This window comes from Lathamus discolor, chromosome 6 (assembly GCF_037157495.1).
Source record: "Lathamus discolor isolate bLatDis1 chromosome 6, bLatDis1.hap1, whole genome shotgun sequence".
NCBI classification, from domain to species: domain Eukaryota; kingdom Metazoa; phylum Chordata; class Aves; order Psittaciformes; family Psittacidae; genus Lathamus; species Lathamus discolor.
Window position 1 is genome coordinate 63,854,343 of NC_088889.1, and position 20,412 is coordinate 63,874,754.

At 37.7% G+C, this 20,412-nt stretch overlaps 2 protein-coding genes across 6 annotated transcripts in view; one reads left to right on the top strand and one right to left on the bottom strand.

Moving 5' to 3' along the window:
• The window catches only part of IMMP1L (inner mitochondrial membrane peptidase subunit 1), a 37,096-nt gene extending 18,012 nt beyond the window's left edge, over nt 1–19,084 (top strand). For all 3 annotated transcript variants that reach the window (XM_065683273.1, XM_065683276.1, XM_065683274.1), the window contains 5 exons: nt 212–349; nt 1,259–1,347; nt 2,226–2,352; nt 13,974–14,084; nt 18,921–19,084. In XM_065683273.1, coding sequence (XP_065539345.1) covers nt 245–349; nt 1,259–1,347; nt 2,226–2,352; nt 13,974–14,084; nt 18,921–18,989 — 501 coding nt within the window. In that variant the 5' untranslated portion in view covers nt 212–244 and the 3' untranslated portion in view covers nt 18,990–19,084. The remainder of the gene's footprint in view (nt 1–211; nt 350–1,258; nt 1,348–2,225; nt 2,353–13,973; nt 14,085–18,920) is intronic.
• The window catches only part of DNAJC24 (DnaJ heat shock protein family (Hsp40) member C24), a 50,525-nt gene continuing 36,108 nt past the window's right edge, over nt 5,996–20,412 (bottom strand). For all 3 annotated transcript variants that reach the window (XM_065683278.1, XM_065683279.1, XM_065683277.1), the window contains one exon: nt 5,996–20,292. In XM_065683278.1, coding sequence (XP_065539350.1) covers nt 20,168–20,292 — 125 coding nt within the window. In that variant the 3' untranslated portion in view covers nt 5,996–20,167. The remainder of the gene's footprint in view (nt 20,293–20,412) is intronic.

The window sequence follows — 20,412 nt, forward strand, 5'->3', positions numbered from 1 at the left end:
CACGTGGACGGGTCTGTCTAGGAAATTAAAAACTTCTTGTTGGCATTTGAGTTTAAACCGTATTCATCTTCTCAGATACATCTGATTATTTGTTTTACTGTTATTTTTGTTTTGTTAAATATTGTCTGTCAGTTATGGGATACAAAAGATAGTTTTGTAAATGTTAGGTTGTTTGTTACCAAATGAATGACATTCTTCTGTTTTACTGTAGACCAGAACCAGCTGAACAACATAACACTATACCATGCTTCGAAATGTCCTAGGAAAAACCTTTCGGTTTCTTGGGTATACTGTGCAATATGGCTGCATAGCACATTGTGCCTTTGAGTACCTTGGAGGAATTGTTGTGGTAACTTTTCATTTTCATGACATTTAAGAGAAAATAAAACCGTAAGACTGATACTGTTGTATGTGGTAATGCAAATATTTTAGGTTTCTTAATTTTCTTCAAAACATTTCCAAAGAGTGTTTAATAAATGCCTTTTTTTTTTTTTTTTTTTTTTGAGGCAGGGCCAGCCTTTATGAAAGTTATTTCTACTTTAGGTATTTGTATTTTTTGCTAAGTTACTGCTTGAGGCATCACTGAAGCAAATGGGAAAGCATTTTTCGGAGAGTAAAAATTCTTCCAGAGAGACTGGAGTCACTAATAATTATAGATTCACAGACTGGTTTGGGTTGGAAGGGACCTTAAAGCTCATTCAGTTCCAACTCTGTGCTTGGAGCACCAAGCCCCTACAGATTTATTTCAGCACCTAATCTGCAGACATTAGTAGGAGCAGTACTTGAAGCTCTGCTCAGTTTTAACAGGCTCTGTAAAAGGGAACTGTCACAGAAGCTGCATGAGCAGCTCACAGCCAAACTCCGCTATGTCTAGCAGCAGTATTTGCTAGTTTAGAGCTGGGGAGGAGGGGCAGGAAACATAAAACATCCAGAGATCTGCCCAGAGTTAGAAGCAAGAGTATTTTCTACTCTGCTCTAGAGAGACCCCACCTGGAGTACTACATTAAAATCTGAGGCCCCAACACAAGTGCAGTTCAGGACTGGTCCTGAGCACATACAAAGCTGTAACGGACTTAGTGGTGCTCTGGAAACTGTCCTCATCTTTTAAATGTATCAGATGGTCTTTGGAGGACCTTACGTTTTCAGTTGGTCTTTACATTACACCTTGACTAATTTATTAGCAAGTAATTTGAATGTTAATGTATTTTAGCTAAAAATAATTGGAAATAGTAATTTTTGTCTCATTTTTAATTTGCAGTGTTCTGGACCTTCAATGGAGCCAACCATTCAAAATTGTGATATTGTCTTTTCGGAGAACCTTAGCCGCCACTTTTATTGCATTCGAAAGTATGCTCCCTTTGTTGAGACTGGACTTTACATTCCATTTGCCAGAGCTTGTCAATAACCACATTCTGTCTGTCCTTTATTTTTCATACGTGCCTCTGCTTCTGAATTGTAAGTTTTCATAAATCTCTCACTGTGTCTGATGGAAGTTAAAGTGGTCATCACATATAGTCCATCAGACAACTTGTTGGAATTCATTTTAGATATAGCCAGTGTCACTTCTACAGCCTTGTCCAAAAAATGGATTTTTTTTTTTCCTTAAGCAGTTCTATTGTGTGACTGTAACTTCTCCTTCCTAAGCAGTTTTGTCTTACTTGCAAACCAAGCTATCGGTATTGCTGTACTCAGGTGGGTTGTTAGGACACTGGCCAAATGCACCTTTATTACTGTAAAACACAGTAGGCTCAAGGCCCTTGCCCATTTTGTTTGGGTCTGTTTCACTGTACAATCTAATGTATATAATCAGGAGGCAAAAGTAACATGAGGTCTTAGAAACTCAGATTAGATATTTGGAGTTCCACTCAAAGATTAATGTTTGGTCAGTACCATTTATGAACATAGAATCTGTTCTGTTCCATATTTATGTAGCAACAGGATCGGGTTAAGTGGCATTCATTTAATTAGAGCATTGTTGATTAAAACCTAGTCTTAAATGTTTCATATATGATCTAAGTAAGAAAAAATCTCTCCAAATGTGCTTTAAAAACTATGTGCAAAATTACACCCAGAGTAAAACTGAAGAAATCAAAATCATAGATATGAACTTTCAGCAGAAGGAAGTATCTTTAATGTATACATGAATAATTTTTGAGTATACACATGTATTCAGCCAAATAGTTTGTACTTAGAGTTTGTTTTCTGTTTCTGTTTTTTCCTCTCAGAGGAGACATTGTAATTGTGAGAAGCCCAAATGACCCCAAATCAAATATCTGTAAAAGAGTAATTGGCTTGGAAGGGGATAAAGTCTGCACAAGCAACCCTTCAGATTTCCTTAAGAGTCACAGCTATGTAAGTATTAGTTTCTTGCTCTGTAAAGTAACAGTTATTTAAGTAGGTCTGGTAGTCCGTAAAAGATTTGTAATATTTGAGTATTATCATAAAGTATGACATTCATAAATTATTCTTTCTTGTATATGTACAGTAAAATGTGATTTGTAAACTGTTTATGGCAGGCTGTCTTTCTCAGTGTCTTTTGTCTCTCTAGGAAGTGTAGGCAGATGATGGTTTTGTTCTGTCCTTTGCTTAGGCCTTCTTCTCTGGAAAAATACTCTCAAACCCTCTGCATAAAACACAGTACCAGTGGCAGACTCAAGGAACTGGTCTCAAGGCAAAACTTTCTGTGTTTTAAACATTAGGCGAAGATTTTGTCTCTGCAATAGTTTTGAGGATTTTGCTTTTGAAATTATACTTTAATGTATCTATATTTCAGTGTAACAATATTTCATTTCTTCTGAGTATGGTTGGAAAAGTAGTAATTTTCCTAACTTGTCCAAAAAGTCAGGTAACACAATGAAATAAAAAGGAAAGAATATTCTTAATGCTCACTTGTGCTTACACAGATAGCCTTAACAAAAATTTGCTAAGATTTGTGACAAAATGTTTTCAGCAACTTCTTTTTAGGCCATCATTAGAAAAATCACCAGAAATCATGATCACAGAAAAATGTAGGCAACAGAATATCTTTCTTTTAGATCCACTTCATCCTTACAATTAGATTAAAAAGAATTAGCATCTGGTCCATAGCTGAAGTCCTGTGCTGTGAAGGTAGAGAATTTTATGGAACACTCATTGCAGCCAGCTACTGTTTTTGACAGATCCTGTAACAGCTAGCTGTCTTTATGGCTTCATTGCTATTAATAAGCTGGTGTCTGTCCTTACTAAAATCAGTGATGAAATTCTCTTGTCAACATTGTGTCTAGATTCAGTGTCTGGATTTTAGTCATGACCTAGGACCATAAAGCAAGGAAACAATTCGTAGCCTGTTCTGAGGGGTTGAATTTGTTTCTTCCGCTCAAGTGTTGAGGCAAGACATTTCAGGCACCTGCCTCTAATGTGCCTTCTGACCAAGTGCCAGCACTGTTAGAGCTTATGTTTACACTTAACATCAGTCATGGGCAGAAAGAAGGAATTAATTCTCCATTATGTTTTGAAGAGGACAGTGCTTAGTTTTTCCATAAATCAAATTGTGTTAACCTTTTAACCAAGGGAGCACACCCCCCAAAAAAAAAAACCCCTAAACCAACCCAAAACCAAAAAAAAACCCAAACAACACCCCCCCCCCCCCAAAGAACCCTAACCCACCTTTCTTACCAAGTTGAAGACATTTTCTAGCTCCCATGGAAGTACTGATTTAGTTGAAATATGAACTTCTAGAGCAGAATGACCTGAAATGGTAAACCTGAATTCTGTGTACACAAACTGAGTTTCTTTGAGCATCTCATTCCTCACTTGTCTTAGTCCTGAAAAGGAAGTTTAGGAAAGATTGGTACTTGACAGATAGAATAGATGTCAGCCTTTCTGGAAACCCTGAGGGGATCAAACTAACATCCAGCAGAACAGTTTCTGCTCTAGGTGCAAGATTTCTTGCCTTCCAAGTTTAATACAGAATGTGTGGGAGGATGAGGAATACAGAGTCCATGTCCTTTTTTCCTGTATATGTTTTACATAAAGGCTAATGTGCAGAAATACAGGCAAGTGACATGCAAGCTTTCTTCTTTCTTACGTTACTTGTATCTAGGGGGGGAAACACGCTAAATGGAAATGGTTTCATTTGTTAGTGCATACCTGTCTTTACTGGTAGTTGAAGAGGTATATCCTTCCATCTGTTCAGGAGACACTTCCTTTACAGAGTAAGAGGATATTCTCAACATAGGTATCTGCACTTTGTGCTCATAACTGATGCTGGATTATTCACTAAGTAAATGGTTCTTGTCAGGGTGGGAAAATAATTGCCTACTCAGATTCCTTGTTTTAGTCAGTCACTGCACTATGCACTTTTTCTGTTAATTCAAACACAAGATTATCTAAAGCAAATAGCAGCAGCTGATGCATAGAGAACCGGCTGTTTCTTTTGTTGTTACTTTCTTGATGAAAATTAATGAGTTGGGTTTTTGAAAGAAAGATTGTTGAAACTGAGGAAAGGCCTGGGGTAGGATCTCACAATTGAGAAATCTCTGAGTCATACTTGCCTCTGGAGTCAGCAACTTCAGAGTGTGGAAGGTCAGAGGATGGGTTGTTACTACAGTGAACTGCTCTGATTTCCTTGACTGACTTGTCTCCTGTTTAGGGGAGTGATACTCTTATGTTTGCTAACTTAGTTTGAGGGAGTTTGAGACATGAGGGAGTTACTCTCATGTTTACAAACTTAGTACAGTACAGTAAATACAAAACATCAGCTGTCAGAAATATTACCAATTAGGTAGTTCAAATTTCTGCTTCGTTCCTACCTAAATGCAGTTGAGAGTGAAACCACGTCTAAGCAGCTGCTTCTCTTCTCACCCCAGTCATGTTAGTAGGAATTGTGCTTAGGCTACATTGACACGTCAGTGTAGGCATATTTTACAGATTTTAAGTTAGGGTATTTTTTTGTTCAGAAGCACTATCATATGGGATTCTTCTTCTGAAGCCTAAGAGAATGCTAAAATCAGATCTTGTTTCCAATCCTGTTTCATTCATGACTGTGCTACTCATGATGGCTTATATATAGATAGGAGAATGAAGAACTCTACAATTTGTTTTTTGTGAAATTTACACAGATAAGATACATTGTTGCTGCAAACAGCCAAGTAGATTAAAAACCAACCAACCAGACAAAACTCACAATGAACCAACCTTCCAAGCTGTAATAAAAGTGAAAAATAAAAGCATACAGAAACTGAACAAGCTTTCTCAAGAGATGTTTCACTTAAGCAGCAATGCAGTATAGCATTGGCAGTTATATGAAAGTCTTTATAGTGGCATAAGAATACTTTTGCCACTATACTTAGCTGCAGTAAGAAAAATTATTTTTGTCTGATTTCACTAAGTGTAAGGCTGTACCAAAAAACTGTCTTTGATGAAGTTCATCAATTACAAACTGATGGAACTAATCCCACATATCAAATTGATTGGTATAAATTAAGCATGTGCTTAAATTTAAATTTAAGTACAGAGGGAATGTGTTTACTTTGGACCCCTTATTGTGCTAGAGGCTGGGGCTTATCTGCAGAACGATCATGAGAGAAATGTTCCTATTTACATGAAAACTAATGAAATTCCTTCTTTGAGTAAGCTGTTACAAATTTATGAAACTTAATTTTTCTTTCAACTGATACTTGGTATGGAATATGAACATTGGGCTGGCAGTTTTCCTGGGCTCCTTTTTGGGTTTATGCTCAATTATGGTGCTTATAGATATAAGCAAATATGTTTAATAAACATTTAAGAATGCGTAACATATTTTTACTGTATCAGAAGCAATGTAGTATGAACCTCAAAGTTAAAAGAGTAATTTTTAGTAATGTGGTATTCAGACATAGTTATAATTATTAAGAACATCTTTACTGATGTATTCGTTTAACTGTAAGATGTAAGTAATGAGGGTTAATAAGAAAATTACTCAATCACAGTAAACCCCTGAAATGGTCTTTAAAAATAACAACAGAAAGGTCAATTTTCACATTTAGGTTTTTATTTCCTGTTCTTAAAAGTCTTAATAATACAGATCCAGATTTATAATTCAGATTGAGTATCCTATTGTTCTATTTGAATTTGTTTTAATGCCATTTACCTTAGCTTTAATTCCTTTAGTACCATATGTTCTTGTGCTGCAGCTCCTATTTACAGATTGAAAAAGTGAAGGGTAAATCATCAGGTTAAAACAGCTTGTATGTCATAAACCACCAATATGCTAAGCCTTTGTATCACTTAAACAAAAGTAGGACCTAATAATGTCACTTAATACACCTAGAGTCTGTAAATAAGGAACTGCCTTTTGCTAGTCATGGTGATAAAAAGCTGAGATACAAATCCATATCTCAGCAACACTCGGCTGGCAATCAATCACACTGCAGAACTAATGCTGTGCGACTGGCTGATGTGGGGGAAGTATGTTTACCTTGTGCTAAAAGGAGGTTCATTGCGGAGATGGCATCTCTTCATCCTGTGGTTAACTCTAGAGCTAACACAGTTCCAAAGATAATGCATCTTAACTGTGTTTGCAAACCAAAGAAAAGGGTCTTACGCAGTGCTATTAACTCTTGAACAGTCCTTGTCAAATGCAGTAAGAATACTAGGTACCAAGAATAACATAATGTTAATGTAGACAACACAGTATCTTCATTACTAGACAGTATTACAGATTTTGGATGTGGAAAAATGGTTTGATACTTCAGAGTGCTCAGTATCATTGGACAGTCTCTTTACAATATCCTAAATAGCAATTAAAAATTACATTCTCAGAACACTAGTTCTTTTTCTTTTGTATCTTAATAGTGCATGGTTTAGTATTTCAGTCATCTAAGTTTTAATAGTTGCTAGTCAGGAGAAAGGAAGTGTCTTAATCTTTCTTCTTCTCCTTAGTTCAAGTGTTCTAGAGGTTTGAAAGAAAGTTATGCCATAATTTTAACCAGCAGGTATGCCAAGTGTCTCTTGGGAAAGGAGAACTGAGTTGGTGTATTTGTTTAGTTTGCAGATCCTTCTACATCTCAGTACAGAGTCATGACTAAAACCATTCTTGCATTTTCTGAGACTTAATTTAAATAAAAAATCTGACATGTCAAAACTAAGTTATTCCAGGGTAGCGAAACACAAAGTTTATCAATCTACTCCCCAGTATTTCCAGGGTTTCTTCTTCTCAAGTGGACTGGTCTTTGTCCAGATCCTACCAAGGATGGTAACAGGTTTTGTGTTCTAACCAGCAAGTTCTAGTTTGGGTTTGAACCTGCACGTTTTGTGTTTTGGATGCCCTGTTACGTGCATGTTTTCTGGAGAAAAGAAGAATGAAGTCCTTCTTAATGGTTGCTGTAAGAGAAGCCTATGCAGACTGTTACATAATCTTTGCTGGATTTATCATCAATATTTTCTTAAAAAATACCGATCTATGAATCAAGAAAGGTGATAATAATCTGTACTGATGAATCACAGAAACATTGTGATTTTTTTTCAGGAGATTGTAAGTGTAGCTTGGAGATTTGTTTTTGAAAGTTTTGGCCTGTGAGCATCTATAAAATATGAGAAATTCAAAACTGTTGTGGATTAAAAAGCTTAAGTAATTTTTCACTATTTAAAGCAAAGTGACTTTGTACAACCTCTTTCTCTGCATTAAAACAATGGTTCTCTTTTGAAAACAAAGTGTGCATATTCTGTGCATTATTCTCCATGACATTAATATTTGGTTGTAGTGTTTAGTAACTATTAATTTTAAATTAGTTTTAATTTTAGCTGATAATAATTTTAGAAAAGAAATGATGGGTAGCAATTTTAATTTAGGGTTGCAGCTAGAGATTTTAAAACTTGGATATGCAGCTTTTCAGGTTGATTTACATCAGCATATTTAACAATACGCTCGAGATCTGAATATTAAATTAGAGTATTTATAGAAGTCAAGTAGACAACGTATGCAGGTGTTTGAATTGTTACTTCACACAGCTGGAAACTTTTCCAGCAGCCAGAAAGTGATACTGAGAGAAAGGATATCTTTTTGTCATTTGACTGGCACAGATATTTCTGATGTGAGAATTCGGGGAGCTTTCCCATAAAGCAGTGACTGCACTGATCACACCTTTTACATTCCAAGTAAGTTCCAAACTATATTCAAATAACCAATTATGCTTTGAGAGATTGCTGTCACAGCTTCCCCAAATTGTTACTGTAGAACAGGACTCCACTGATAGGTGTGCATGATAGAGAAAACTGTCTTACAAATTCATATCTAAGATAATATACTTTTGTTTCCTTGTAGTATGAGTTAACATTGCTACCACTGAAGGTTCCATGATTTTAATAGTAATTCATTTCAAAACTTGAAGATAGACCAGTCTTCAAATCTTACCTTTCTATAACTTTTCTATTAAAACAACCAATGACTTAAAATAGAGAATGGATTAAAAAATATTTAATCACAGTAAATTTAAGCCTGTTAATGTTTTGTTGTCATCTTTTCTCATAATAATCTGGACCAAGGTCATAATGTATTATTTTTAATACATGTATTCAAACAAGCTGGGCCAAGTACATTGTATCTTACTCATAGGCAGTGTTAACTGCTTAATAAAGAAAAAGAAGATGCTAAACTGTTTAGAAGTACCTGTGAATTTAAGGTAAATTGATTCTGTTATATTCTTTCAAAAAGTATTAAATTCTAGATAATTCATCCTCTTAGTGATACGTAACAGATGTTGATTAAAGATCTGCTATACTGTTAAAGTTCCAGTGTGGCTGCTACCATTTCATAGCTTTTTTCCAGCACAAAGAAAAAGGTAAATATTTATGCTGATTTTGAAGGTATTGAGATAATTAATGTTGTTGGGTTTTACATATGTGATAACCTTAATATGAACAACATTAGTGATAAGCCTATAGAAATGGTGGCTTGAGCAACTGGATCATTAAAAAGGAGTATCTGTTAAGCATTATTCACTCTTGGTTCTGAATTAATAAATAAAGGATTAAGGAACAGTTTGAGACTTTAAGCATAGAGTGATATATATAAAACAAACTCCTGCATTTCTATGGTGTATATTTTATCCTAACTAGATGCAATTTACTTAAATAAGGCAATTTACTCTGTATTTAGTAAATTTGTCATTTGATATTGTAGATTCATCATATTTCACTTTAATCAAGAACGGTAACACCTGTGGTTTATTCACAAAAGCTTCTTTTGTTAACTGAACACCCGCAGGCCATGAAGCAATTACATTTGTTGCTTGTACCAAAGTAGGAGGCACTTAAAAAGACCTTAGTAGGGATAGATGAGAACTTGCAGACTTTATTCTTTTGTCCAGCACTGAGATTAGTTCTTATCGTAGCTCAAGAAGGAAGCCTCTGAACTGAAAAGATGGGAATGATTTAAAGTTCTTCTTAAGTTTGAAACTTTGATATTGCTGGAGGTGATGTGAATACCTATGACCTTATGAAAGTTCAAACTTCATCTATTCCCAGCTGATTGTACAAGCTGATGTTCTCTGACAAACACAGGCTGCTTGGAATTCTGAATGGACAGAGATTCATGTTTATAGTTTTCCACATATTTATTAAAAATCCCTGTTTCTTCATCTTTAGTACCCGTGTCCCCCAAAATCACAAACCAAAAATAATCCCAAACCAAATCCAAGCAAAACAAAAAGCCAAAACTCAACCTAAATCATAGAAGCCTGTTTTCATTTAGTTGGAGGTATTTTTTCAGACACATAATCTAATAATCTTATTTGCAGTATATTAGTTTTCTAGTATGCCAATTAATGCAGTACAAGCATCTCATCTCTTGGTTTTGAAGTTAGTGAGATTACTCAAAGTTTGGTGGCATGTAAAAAGACCAAAAGTATATGATTCTTTGTTGACTTCTCCCTGGCCATTTATGTAAATTAATGTTTTATGCTAGTAAATATGTATCAAACACCTGACCTGTACTTCAGTTTTGCTATGTTAACTGCCATTGAGTAAATGAAACAGCCTCGCAAATTTAGCCAGTGTGTCAGTGAGATGCTTTTTTTATCTATCTGAGCTGAAAGAGAAAAAACTACTGCTATGAGTCAAGTTGTTCTAAATGATAAGCTTGCTCTTCTGGTCTGTCTGCTCCTGTACTAGAGACCTCAGAGCCTTGGAAGGGAGAACAGGGATAAGTTGTGTGTCTGAGCAGTGTCCTGTATTCTCATCCATATAAGTTGCACCTCAGATAACCGGTTCTGCCTGAGAACTGCTGTTCCTTGGAAGTAAATCCTCAGATAATATGCACAAAACCAGAGGCACAGGGGTTGCAAAGGCAAAGAGAGCAGTCTGCAGGCAGTCAGAGGCAGAATGTTTTCATGTGCACCCATGCTGCTTTGGCACTGCTGGTTTTGCAGGTGAGCCACTAGTTATGTTGACAGTTCAGTTGTTGGACTTGTGAGGCTTTCACATCTTAGTTCTGGCCTGCGTGTGAGGGGGAGCAGAAATGCTGCCCAGCCCTAGGTAAATGCTTTTGGCATTTGTCAATGTTTTTTGTCATCACAATCTTTTGGAGTGTAGTAATGGTAACTGTGATTTCAGTTGTACTTTTTAGATACTATTAACTTGGTCCTAGAGGTTTGTGGCCTGTAGGTACCAAAATGCAATGTAGTGAATAGTCAAGGAGGTGGCTTTCCCATTGCCTGGGGTTTTTCTGGCAACAGCATCCTGTCAGTATGTAATTAATATACTCTTACCATAAATACAAATTTTCCACATTTTTTTTTCCTTTGGTTAAAAATTGATCTTATTCCTGGCTTCTGTGTTTGTACAGCTTTAAGGCGTTTCAGACTGGGTCTTGACTTTGCAAAGGTTGATACTCAAAGTTAATTTGGTTCAGTGTGAGTAATCCCACTGAAATCAGTGATGTGGTCTAGACATAGTTTGGTGCATAAACCCTTGAAGGATTCTGGCTTTAGCCTTTATTTCAAAGTGGTGTAAACAACTTTTTTTATTTTTTTAATCAATGATTATGGCTTGTCACTGGTATTTGGTTTACATTTTCATCTAATTCATGTTACTTTTATTGCTTGTCTTAATTTTAGGTTGTAGTGAAGTACTTAGATCATGGACAGGCACCATACAAAGGTATTATACTGTGTTATCTCTAGATGAATTCTACATTGTGACAGTACTCTTCAGGACAAATATAGAGGTAGAGGGTCCTGTCATACCTTCCATGGAGTATTACAAAAGTTACTGTAAGTGGTGAATTTCAGGATATAGATTTATACTTTATTGCAAATGTTGTATTTGGAATGCAAACTATGAATGTCTTGTCTAGACAAGTAATTGTTAGTCATACTGGAAGCCACAGCAGGCAAAAGCAATTGATTTTATTCTTTTACACTTAAGGAGCATGGAACAATGATGGGGAGGTCTAGAAGTGTCTGGATATACTTATGTTAAGAGTGGGTCCTTATTTCATGTAATAAGAGATGAGCTTCACCTTCTGCCCATGAACTGGGGAGGGTGAGAAAGCGTGGGAACCAGTAAAGTAGAAGGGGAGCTGGTTGTGTCCTCTGTGTGAAACAGCAGCACATGGCAAGAAACAAGGCTTTTTCAGAAACATGAAATGTTAATGTGTGTTTGCTTTTTAATTTTACTGAAAAAAAGTCTTCATAGTAATTTATGCTTCTCCTTTTGGTATATTTGCTGAGATAGTCTTTCAAAATAACAGTAGTTTGATGCATGATCTGTAATTTTGGTAGATGCTGGACAGGAGAGTTTGTACCAGAAAGGTCAGAATGCTGCTTTATGTTGTAATACACACCTATTGCACTGGGTACAATGCAAATAAGATGAATATCCAACAAACCTAACAGTAACTGCTGGACACTTGAAATCAACTGTATACCACACACTGAAGAATATAGAATTGGCAGCGCATTCTCTAACAGAGACCTATCAAAACCCTATGTTCACGTGTGATGAGATGAATATTCTAAATAGGTCACTTGACTCCGAATAGAACTATTTTTAAAATTATTTATTTTAAATTGACTTCTGGCTGGTTATTTTGTTTGCAAAGCTGCTTGAGTAGGAGGCGGCCCAAAAGTCATCTCCCTGAAATCAGCTGGCCTTCCCAGAGGAAGCTCTTCTGCGCACACATTAGCAATCTGATAAGCTTACAAAACAAGAAAAGTGGCCAAATGTGGAATTCCTGTACTGAAGGACTGGGAAAACAAGAAGTAGAGAACCTTGACAGAACAAACAGATCAGTTTAAAACAAACAAGGCACCCCACCTTTATACAGGAGCCTGTGGAAAGAGACAGTATCAATAGGTTTCAAAAGGGGTTTGGGCATAGTGCTGGTCTATACATAGAGATTCTAAAATGTCGAGGCAGGGATGTGTGCCCTGACATACTGGATACCAGAGAAATCCAGGGGGTGGCTGGGAGAAGATGGGCAGGCTTGCATGTGCTTTCTACCATGAGTACCTCTCTTCGGAACTGCCAAACTATTGGGTCTTAATCTGCAGCTTGTACGCTTGCTACAGCTCAACAAGGGGACTCTGGGGTGACGTGGTGTCCTCACATCCTAGCCTGGTAACAGATGGATGGAAACATCACTAAGCAAAAGCCTAAAAGGCTCATTTAAAGACAAGGTTCCCGTAAGTGTTACCTGGCCAAATACCTGCAAGTACAAACAATTACACTGCAACTGCATTCTCCACAAATGGTTTTCTGGGGGGCCTGGTTTTATTCTTAATGGTTTACAGCCAGACTTCACTACTGGAGTGGTATTTTATTTTGTTTAGTCTATTATCCTTGAATTCTGTCTATGTAGACTATTGTATTTATGAGTCCATGTGGCTTATTTCTGAACCATTAATGTTTATATTGCTCAAACTTTGAGTTTCATTTGCTTTTTTGTTTCCACATTTTTTTTCTCTGAATAATGGGCATAGTAATGTTTCAAGTACATGGTTTTGGAAAAATGTATGTTAACCTGAAGTTCATTTTAAATATTACCTACCTTGGGAAAATGTTGCTACTTTTAAATTTTCATCCCAATTTAGAATTTTAGAAACAAAAACAGATTAGAAAAATAATTACTATTTTACTTGGTCACTTGTAAGATCTGTGTTTAAGAAAACATGCTAAAAAGAAAAACATATTGAAAAAGATATTGAAAAAAAATTTCCAGGAGGAAATCTTATTTTAAGACTTTAATAACTTTTTCATATATGAAAGCTTTATACTCTCATGTTTCTCCATTTGTCACTGAGTCCATCAGTGACTGCCATCAATCTATGGTATGTTACATAGTTAATGTATAACATATATATAGGCAATGAAAGGTCTTTGTCATATAGTATATGGTCACCATCATTAATTTTCAAATTATGAAAAGGGATTTGCTGTTTTGTGATCATCATTACTGCAATATAATGTGTTGTGGATTCTGCCTGCACATAGAATGAACTGTGATCTTAATTAGAACTTTGACAAGCCTACTCCGATAAAATGATGAGATTATTCGTAATTGATGTCAGAATCAATTACCAGTTAGTTCATCATGACTCTACTAACAGGTCTAGCCTTGGTGCTGGCCCCAGGATGTTGATGAGTGTGTGGCTGCCCTGTTCATGCTGTTACTGCGACAGGAGGGCACATTTTCAGTCAACATCCTAATGACCTCTTTTGAAGTCTATTAAATTAATGACCCTGTCACATTGCTCTAACCTCTTACATCTTCATTTTGGATTTTTTGTTGCAAACCATTGGGTTTTGAGCACATGATAGAACAGATACTTTGGAGCACTCCACCCTCCAGATCTGGCACTGTGTCTTACTAGATTCAGTAAAAAAACTAATTCCTTATACAGTCATGAAATACAGAACACAGAAATCAGAAAATACAATGTAAGGCAAACTGTGGTCAACACCATTCTATTCTATTATCTATCTTTTTACATTGCAATCTTGCTTAATCATAGGTGCCTAAAGGACATGTTTGGTTAGAAGGTGATAATCTCAGGAATTCTACAGATTCCAGGTGCTATGGACCTGTTCCTTACGGACTGATAAGAGGACGCATTTGTTTTAAGGTATATATATTTATGGTATCTAAAAATAGTCGCATTCGTAGTTCCTGTTAGGTATTTAAAACTTACCTCCCTAACTGGCTGGCCAAAGCAAATGTGAAGGAAAGCATGAGCACAGTGGCCACTTGCTGTAAAGGAGAATTCAGTGGCAGTGGGGGTTTTTCTGAACAGCACTCTTTGAGCTGTCACTGCCTCTAGAATGAGTTGTTTTGCAAGCACATCCAAACCTGATAAAAACACACTCATAATCTCCTCCCCCCACATACCCTACTGCACAGATGTACACTTCAACCTTAATTCAATCCTTGCCTTTGCAAAATGGTAGGAAAGGGCAGCTCCATATTTCAGTGCTATAATTTGGAAAGCATACTTCAAAATACAAAATGGAGGGTAAGGTTATCCTTCATGCAGACTTTAGACAGGTAGACTAGCCTTGCTGCTTACTTAAACTAAATCTGTGAAAGACCCTTAACAGTAAAGTCAAATCTCTGCCACCCTAATTGTCCACCATATTTGTATTTAGAAAAAAAAAGCTTTGAATTAATACTGGATTGTATAAACCTCCACAGTTTCTCCTCCGTTTCAACAGTTCTACAGCTTTACTTCACACTAAATTATTTTTTCATATTATCTGCCCTATTAATTTTTCTCATTTACCAAACAGAAGAAACTAACAATTTCTTCTCCATAAAAAGTTTATTCTAATGAACAAGGGAGTTTGTATTACAGACTTATGCACCAGCTTTTAGAAAGCTAGCTTTAAAATGGTGCCATTTAGAACAATAAGAAAAAGGGTTTGAAAACTCTGCTCCATATATTGCAACACAGCCACAAAAACATAATTCAGCACAGCTGTATTACATGCAATTTAATAAAGATTCATAGACTTAATTTACAGTTTTAATGAATAAAGCTTGAAAGTTTTCAAAATAATAACCTAATTGTTTACTAAACCTCAAATAACGTGTCCTGCTCAGCCCCACCACCAAGTTCTGTCTGATCTCTGTTCTTTCTGGATAGCAGTTGCCTTAAGTTCTTCCCTAGTGTTTATTGAGTACTCTCTGTTCCTACTCTGTATTGTTTGCCTTACCATGTACATCAGAGGAAGAACACCGATTCTAATATGGCTATTTGTGTGACCCAAGTTTTAGCTTGGATTGCTAACTGCTAAAATACAAAGGATGCTAATATGCCGATGGCCCTCTTAATGACACGTGGCATTAATAATCCAACTGAAAAAAAGTTTCTGACTATATACTAGGATAGACAAAACAGCTGGTTACTACTTTAAGGGGACTGTTAGCAAAATATTTAAGAACCTATGGCTGTGGACAGCTGTAATTTTGAGACTTGAATGAACTGACTGACAAGACTGAACCCTGAATTTTAGCACTCAGCAAACTCTGTAAAATGAGTGGAACTTACACACAGATATTCCATACTGAAGAAGTACTTTAGGACTCTAGAATAGTGTCTGTTTAAAAAGACAGTACACAATCACTTGATACTTAAAATAATTAAGCAAATTTTATAGCAGTTGTTTTATGACAGTGCACAAAGTAGTGATTATTAACATTTTAATGAGATTTAAGTATACGGTGCCTAACAAAAGCAAAAATGAGTTTGTTCTTCAGATGAGTGTTTATAATTTGGTTTGTTGATGGTAATTCATATTAGAATACAGTGATCTTGCTCTTATGTCTTGCTGCTGAACATTAGATTGAAAGGCAGCAGAATACAGCCAGTCTGCATGGTGGCAGCTAACGAGACCACTGGCTAAGAAACCTACGTGTGTTTTTAATGTAGTCTGCTAGGTGTTTGGTTTCTCCTTCATGTAAAATCTTTTACTGCCTCGAGAATGGAAGCTTATGCGACTTCATCTTAAAGTGCATTCTGGAGGAGAAGATGTAATAGTGGCTTTCAATGCTAAGTTACATTTTCAGTAATGTATGCAAAACCCCAAATCTATTTGGAAGTCATGGATTTCGACAGAAGAGAGTAAGCTTGTACCAAGCTTTTTTAGGCAACCTATTCTTGGCAAAACGTAAATGGTAATACTCTGTGTGGCTTACCAGTGAAGTTCAGACCTAAGATTCGCAGTCAGCGTTGGTGTGCCAGTATTTAACCCATACAGAACTAATGACATTTAATTATATTTGCCCCTTTTTCTCCGTGCCACTCTGAGAGGCAAGCTCATTCCATGAAAAGGCTGCTGAAACCAAAGTAGCTGCAAATTCAGTAGAAACTGAGGGAGTTCCACATGGACAGAACTCAAGCTTCATCCTACCCTAGGTAGGAGATCCGGTGTATTCCCTGGGCTTAGGCTCCATGTCTAAAATGGACCTGTAGTGTATCTTCAAAAGAGCTAGTTAGTCCCATCCATCAGATCAAATCTATGTAGGCCAAACCAATGAAGGCAAGGGGAAATAACTGCTGATTGGACTAGCCAGTTTGAACAAACAAGCCACAGTCAACTTCTGTCATAACTTTAAAAGACTTGAGAATTACTACCAACAGCGGCATGTCTTTGTTTCACAGAAGAGGCTTGTTCCATCTCATTTCCAACCACTAGTATTGTTTCTTACATTCTCTTCTGCATGCAGACTAGATAAAACACCATTTCTGTTCTAACTCTACCACTGAATGAGTTTGAAAATAAATTGTCAAAGCTGTAGTTAAATCTGAGGCTCCTTCTGTACTGTGGCTGTTCCATGAACTCAGTTAAAGAGTTCTTTCTCTGTTTAGATCACTTCATGTTGAGCAGTGGCTGTGTGATTTTTTTATGGGATTAGAGTCACTGAGGGCATTCATTCTTCAGCATCATCTCTTTCCCTTCTTCCTGCTATCCCCTTGTGCCATCTTTGAAACAAGTGTTGCGAAGAGACACAGACGGTCAAGGGAGACAAAGGACAAAGCATGAAAGAATGTCCTTGATTCCCTATTACTTTCATTTTGCATCCAAGACCAGCCTACACGTAATTAGTGAATGTTGAGAGCACAGTGCTCCTGGGAGCATTCAGGTGTATGAACAGCTATACAGGTAATTTCTGGAGAGAAGGCTTTTCTCTTGTTGGTGAGCATCATCATGGTGAGCATTTCTGACACTAGGTCATGATTTGTGCTCCTTTTTTACATAGCAGTCCCCTTCTCAGAGTAGCCCCCCTCCAGTTGGAGAGCCCCTGATGGTGGCAGGCACTTTACCCCTTTATGCCTTTTTGTATGGGATAAGCTTATCTACAAGCCTGTGGAATTTTATTCCAGGGTCTGGTGTTTGCAGTCCAAATGCCCATCCAGAGGGTATTCTTCTCCTAGATAGAATCATAGAATAGTTAGGGTTGGAAAGGACCTCAAGATCATCTAGTTCCAACCCCCCTGCCATGGGCAGGGACACCTCACACTAAACCATCCCACACAAGGCTACATCCAACCTGGCCTTGAACACTGCCAGGGATGGAGCACTCACAACCTCCCTGGGCACCTGATTCCAGTGTCTCACCACCCTAACAGGAAAGAATTTCCTCCTTATATCCAATCTAAACTTCCCCTGTTTAAGTTTTAACCCATTATTTCTTGTCCTGTCACTACAGTCCCTGATGAAGAGTCCCTCTCCAGCATCCCTATAGGCCCCCTTCAGGTACTGGAAGGCTGCTATGAGGTCCCCACGCAGCCTTCTCTTCTCCAGGCTGAACACCCCCAACTTCCTCAGCCTGTCTTCGTACGGAAGGTGCTCCAGTCCCTTGATCATCCTCGTGGCCCTCCTCTGGACTTGTTCCAACAGTTCCATGTCCTTTTTATGTTGAGGACTCCAGAACTGCACACAATACTCCAGGTGAGGTCTCACAAGAGCAGAGTAGAGGGGCAGGATCACATCTTTCCACCTGCTGGTCACGCTCCTTTTGATGCAGCCCAGGATACGGTTGTCTTTCTGGGCTGCGAGCACACACTGCCGGCTCATGTTCATTTTCTCATCGACCAGCACCCCCAAGTCCTTCTCTGCAGGGCCGCTCTGAATCTCTTCTTTGCCCAGTCTGTAGCTGTGCCTGGGATTGCTCCGACCCAGGTGTAGGACCTTGCACTTGGCACGGTTGAACTTCATAAGGTTGGCATCAGCCCACCTCACAAGCACGTCAAGGTCCCTCTGGATGGCATCCCTTCCCTCCAGCATATCAACCGGACCATACAGCTTGGTGTCATCGGCAAATTTGCTGAGGGCACACTCAATCCCACTGTCCATGTCAGCGATGAAGATGTTAAACAAGACCGGTCCCAACACCGATCCCTGGGGGACACCACTCGTTACCGGTCTCCAGCTGGACATTGAGCCATTGACCACACCTCTTTGTGTGCAGCCATCCAGCCAGTTCTTTATCCACCGAGTGGTCCATCCATCAAATTGATGTCTTTCCAATTTAGAGAGAAGGATGTCGTGTGGGACAGTGTCAAAACGCTTTGCACAAGTCCAGGTAGATGACATCAACTGCTTTTAGATGGATCAAAATACATACTCTGTCTTTTAAGTTAGAGGTTTACAAGATAGAAACTTTGAAATAAATACATTCCTAGAATGTCTTTTGAATTCAAAGACTGAAAATAATATTATAATTTGTGAGGCCCTAGTAAAGTATGCTGTGAATAGTGCTGTCTATGGCTACCATAGAATGATGATTGCTCCTGATACACAGCATTTGTCACTTCTAGTAAAGGAAACATGCAGGTGAGAGAAGTTCACATGCCGTCACCCAAAAAGCTAAAAAATTATAGTTAATGAAATGATTACAACATTGAACTGAACTTTTTTGAGTTGTGATTAAAATCTCTTGTAACTATATTTTTTTACAGATATGGCCTCTGAATGACTTTGGATTTCTACGTGCAAGCCCCAATGGCCATAGATTTCTGGATGATTAAAATATTTAAGTGACTACTGCCAGCTTTCCTAGTGTTTTCTACTAAAATGAATGAAACTATTTTTGTTTAGAATAAACACAAGTATGACTTGATAAGGAGGTCTCTTTCTGAGATTACATCTAACTTGAAAGTGGGAATGATACACTGCTGTCATCAACAAAACCTGCCTCTTACCATTTCCTCTGGCTGTTTACAGTAAGTGCTTGAATTTATTAGAAAGATTCAGGTTTTGCTGCAAGCCAAGGTTAGCACTGACTCTTAACAAGGGATGAAAAAGGCACAATGCACCTAGAGCTGCACATAGGCTGTGCCTACAGTAGCAAGTAGTGCGGTCTGCTAGGATTAGGACTGAAAACAGTAATGGTGGGGTTCTGGATCTGCTCACAGGAGTTTTATAGGATTTAGTTACATTGGCTAAAGCCAGAGTGGTCCAGAGGCCTGTGTGCCTTGTAGGGGTCAGAGCTTGGCTTCCTCTTCAGTCTTTACCTAAGGAATGAAGACTGCATTCGTTCAAGATGGAGCGAGTGAGTTCAAAACGTGCTCCTTCTCCAAGCTGAAAAGCTAATGCAGACACACTGTCAGATGTGCACAGCCACTGGACCTGCTACATATTACTAAGAGACCCAACCTGCCTGACCTGCAAGTCTCTGCCACCTCTTTCCAAGGCTCAAGTCCTTCTGATGACTTCCACACTAAAGTTAAATATTTAATATGGAAATAGAAAATGTTCCCATTAATGCACCTTACTTTTCATTATGTTCAAAGCATTCTCACATCTATGGCTGCTAATTAAATTTTGTCATCTGAGCTGTTAAAAGGATTTAACCTAAGAGGTGGGACTCAATGTAGAGTTGATACAGACTGAGACTGAAAGAAGCTACTCCATTGTTTGCTGGGAAAGAAATGTCCTTTAGATCATGAGATATATATTACCATTGTACAGAACTCAGTATTCTGTTCTGGAGGTTTTTATTAACTAGCTCTTTAGCTGCAGAAGCAAGAAACAAGCCTCATATCTGCAGAGCTATGTTAGCTAATGTGCACGTTCCCGTTCTTAAGCTTGATAGAACTTATTCCTGTCCCCTTTTCTTTAACATACATTCCTTTAGCAGATGCTGTCCCCTGTCTGTCCAGTCTTTTTACAAGTTTGTAACTCTTCATGTGCTTGATGGAAACAATCATTGAAGAATCTCGATTACAAGTGAACACGTGTCACAACAAACCAAAGATACATCCTTGGTTTCACTCTTGAAGACAGTGTAATTCCCACCACATCGACATGAGAGCGTGTAACATTGTTCATCTGCCAGAAAGAAAACAGAAAAGCCTTTAGTGCTTGAGAAGAATAAAGAATTTATTCTGGGTTTTCTTCATAAAGCTGATCTTAATATAACAAATGACCTCTCATTGTTGGATTGTAGGT